The sequence below is a fragment of the Pseudorasbora parva genome, chromosome 13, assembly GCF_024679245.1.
Source record: "Pseudorasbora parva isolate DD20220531a chromosome 13, ASM2467924v1, whole genome shotgun sequence".
In the NCBI taxonomy this organism is placed as follows: Eukaryota; Metazoa; Chordata; class Actinopteri; order Cypriniformes; family Gobionidae; genus Pseudorasbora; species Pseudorasbora parva.
Window position 1 is genome coordinate 18,786,354 of NC_090184.1, and position 2,290 is coordinate 18,788,643.

Below are 2,290 nucleotides of genomic sequence, written 5' to 3' on the forward strand. Positions count from 1 at the left end.
GTCTGACATGAATGAACAAATGTGTGTAAAAGTTAACATCCATTGAAATTCTGCGACTGTGAAATAATAGGCTAATAACTCACTGTTTCTCATTTATTATTTAAAAAGTGCCGTAAATGAGACGTGACGCAAACATATTTTTGTCAGCCAATTTAAGCTGAACCCAACTTGAAAGACTAGCTAGCCATTACTTTTTCATTAAGAAGAAAAACAAGAGTTAAGCTCACTTTGTTGACACACTCGCTCCTGCCGACTGCGTGGCCCGGGGGTGTTGGTGTGCCGTGGTGGGTGGGTGGGAGTGTGTGTGTGTGTGTGTGTGTGTGGGGGGGGGGGGGGGGGGGGGGGGCTGAGGTTTAGTCGAGATAAGGGGTCCGATATATGGGTTCAGAGGGAGGGGTGAGAAGTCTGGAGTTTAAAAAGACAGGGCGCTTCTCTCCCTCACACAGACGCGCTTCAGGTTCCAGTGAGGAAAACTTACCACAGACTCTGGTTTCAGACAGAAGAATCCAAACATTCCCACTGAACTCTATCAAATTAAGACCAGACATTCGGATAAAACTGCACAAACCCCCCCGAAGGACTCAAAGCTAAAGCCCCCTTACCAAATGGAGCCAACGCCGGAATACGTCGACACGTACGACTATTATGACTATAACGAGACTGGATGCGACTACTCGGAGTGGGAGCCGTCTTATTCCCTCATTCCCGTGCTGTACATGCTCATTTTTATCCTCGGTCTCTCCGGGAATGGCGTGGTTATGTTCACTGTCTGGCGCGCGAAATCCAAACGGCGCGCGGCAGACGTTTACATCGGCAACCTGGCGCTCGCGGACCTGACGTTCGTCATCACGTTGCCGCTGTGGGCTGTGTACACCGCGCTGGGTTACCACTGGCCGTTTGGCGTGGCTCTCTGCAAGATCAGCAGTTATGTAGTGCTTGTCAACATGTACGCAAGTGTCTTCTGCCTGACCTGCCTAAGTTTTGACCGCTACCTTGCCATCGTCCATTCTCTGTCCAGTGGCCGGCTCCGCTCCCGTGGGACCATGCTGGCATCACTGGGTGCCATTTGGTTCCTCTCATGCCTGCTGGCTGTGCCCACTCTCCTGTTCCGCACTACGGTGGATGACGCCGGGAGCAACCGCACCACTTGTGCAATGGACTTCAGCCTGGTCGCTCACAACCAGGATCATGAATTCCTTTGGATTGCAGGTCTGAGTCTTTCCTCCTCTGCTCTCGGATTTCTTCTGCCTTTCTTGGCTATGACCGTCTGCTACTGCTTCATCGGCTGCACGGTCACCCGCCATTTCAGCCACCTGCGCAAGGAAGACCAGAAGAAGCGGCGTCTCCTCAAGATCATCACCACCCTGGTGGTGGTCTTCGCATTCTGCTGGACGCCTTTCCATGTGCTGAAAAGCATGGATGCACTGTCCTACCTGGACCTGGCACCAACCTCATGCGGCTTCCTCCACTTCCTGCTCCTGGCTCATCCGTACGCCACATGCCTGGCATATGTCAACAGCTGCCTCAACCCGTTCCTCTATGCGTTCTTCGACCTGCGGTTCCGCTCGCAGTGCCTGTGTCTGCTGAACCTGAAGAAGGCCATGCATGGGCACATGAGCTCCATGTCCTCGACCCTCAGCGCCCAGACTCAAAAGTCAGAGGTGCAGTCGCTGGCCACCAAAGTGTGAGGGAATTCAATGAGAAGAACAGAAAACATGAAGTTGAAGAGAAAACACTGAGTTGAAGGTGTAAAACAAGTCGAGGTCTACTGACGGCTGGTCCGTTCTGACTGGGGGTGAACTGATGGACTTGAGAACATATTGCTTTATGTTTGTAAATAACACTCATAGTTCGATGTACTCTACTGTATTCATGACAAATTGCTGGAATTATGTGACTTTGTGTGAATGCATGTGTGAATTTATGTTCGCTGACATCTAGTCGGCTTTGACACTCAAAAACACAAATATCCAAGCAAACAGGAGGTCAGTTTTGTCAAACACATTCAAACTGACCTCAGTGATGCTGCACTGAGGATGAACTTGCTTGTGCTGTTGTCAGAGTGTGTGAGTGTGTTGAAGCCTGTATACACTGGTGTAGAGATGCAAATTGTACAGTATTTTCGTACTATTTTCCTTTCTGCTAATTTGCAATGTTCAGAAATTGTTGTTCAGTATCTGTAGCACTTGTTAAGAGGAGATATAAAAATTATAATTTTGTTAAACTCCATGTGCATGTGTGTTTATTTGATGAGCGGATCAGTGTGCGTGAGTGTGTTTCAGTGCAAAGG

At 49.4% G+C, this 2,290-nt stretch overlaps 1 protein-coding gene across 1 annotated transcript; it reads left to right on the forward strand.

Moving 5' to 3' along the window:
* Positions 1 to 428: 428 nt before the first annotated feature.
* aplnra (apelin receptor a) lies at positions 429 to 2,224 on the forward strand. Its single transcript, XM_067412571.1, has one exon. It carries the CDS (start codon positions 606 to 608, stop codon positions 1,686 to 1,688), a length of 1,083 nt encoding a protein of 360 aa, XP_067268672.1. The 5' UTR covers positions 429 to 605; the 3' UTR covers positions 1,689 to 2,224.
* Positions 2,225 to 2,290: the final 66 nt, after the last annotated feature.

Coding starts and splice junctions, on each gene's coding strand:
- aplnra (XM_067412571.1), top strand. CDS start 606: ATGGAGCCAACGCCGGAATACGTCGACACGTACGACTATTATGACTAT.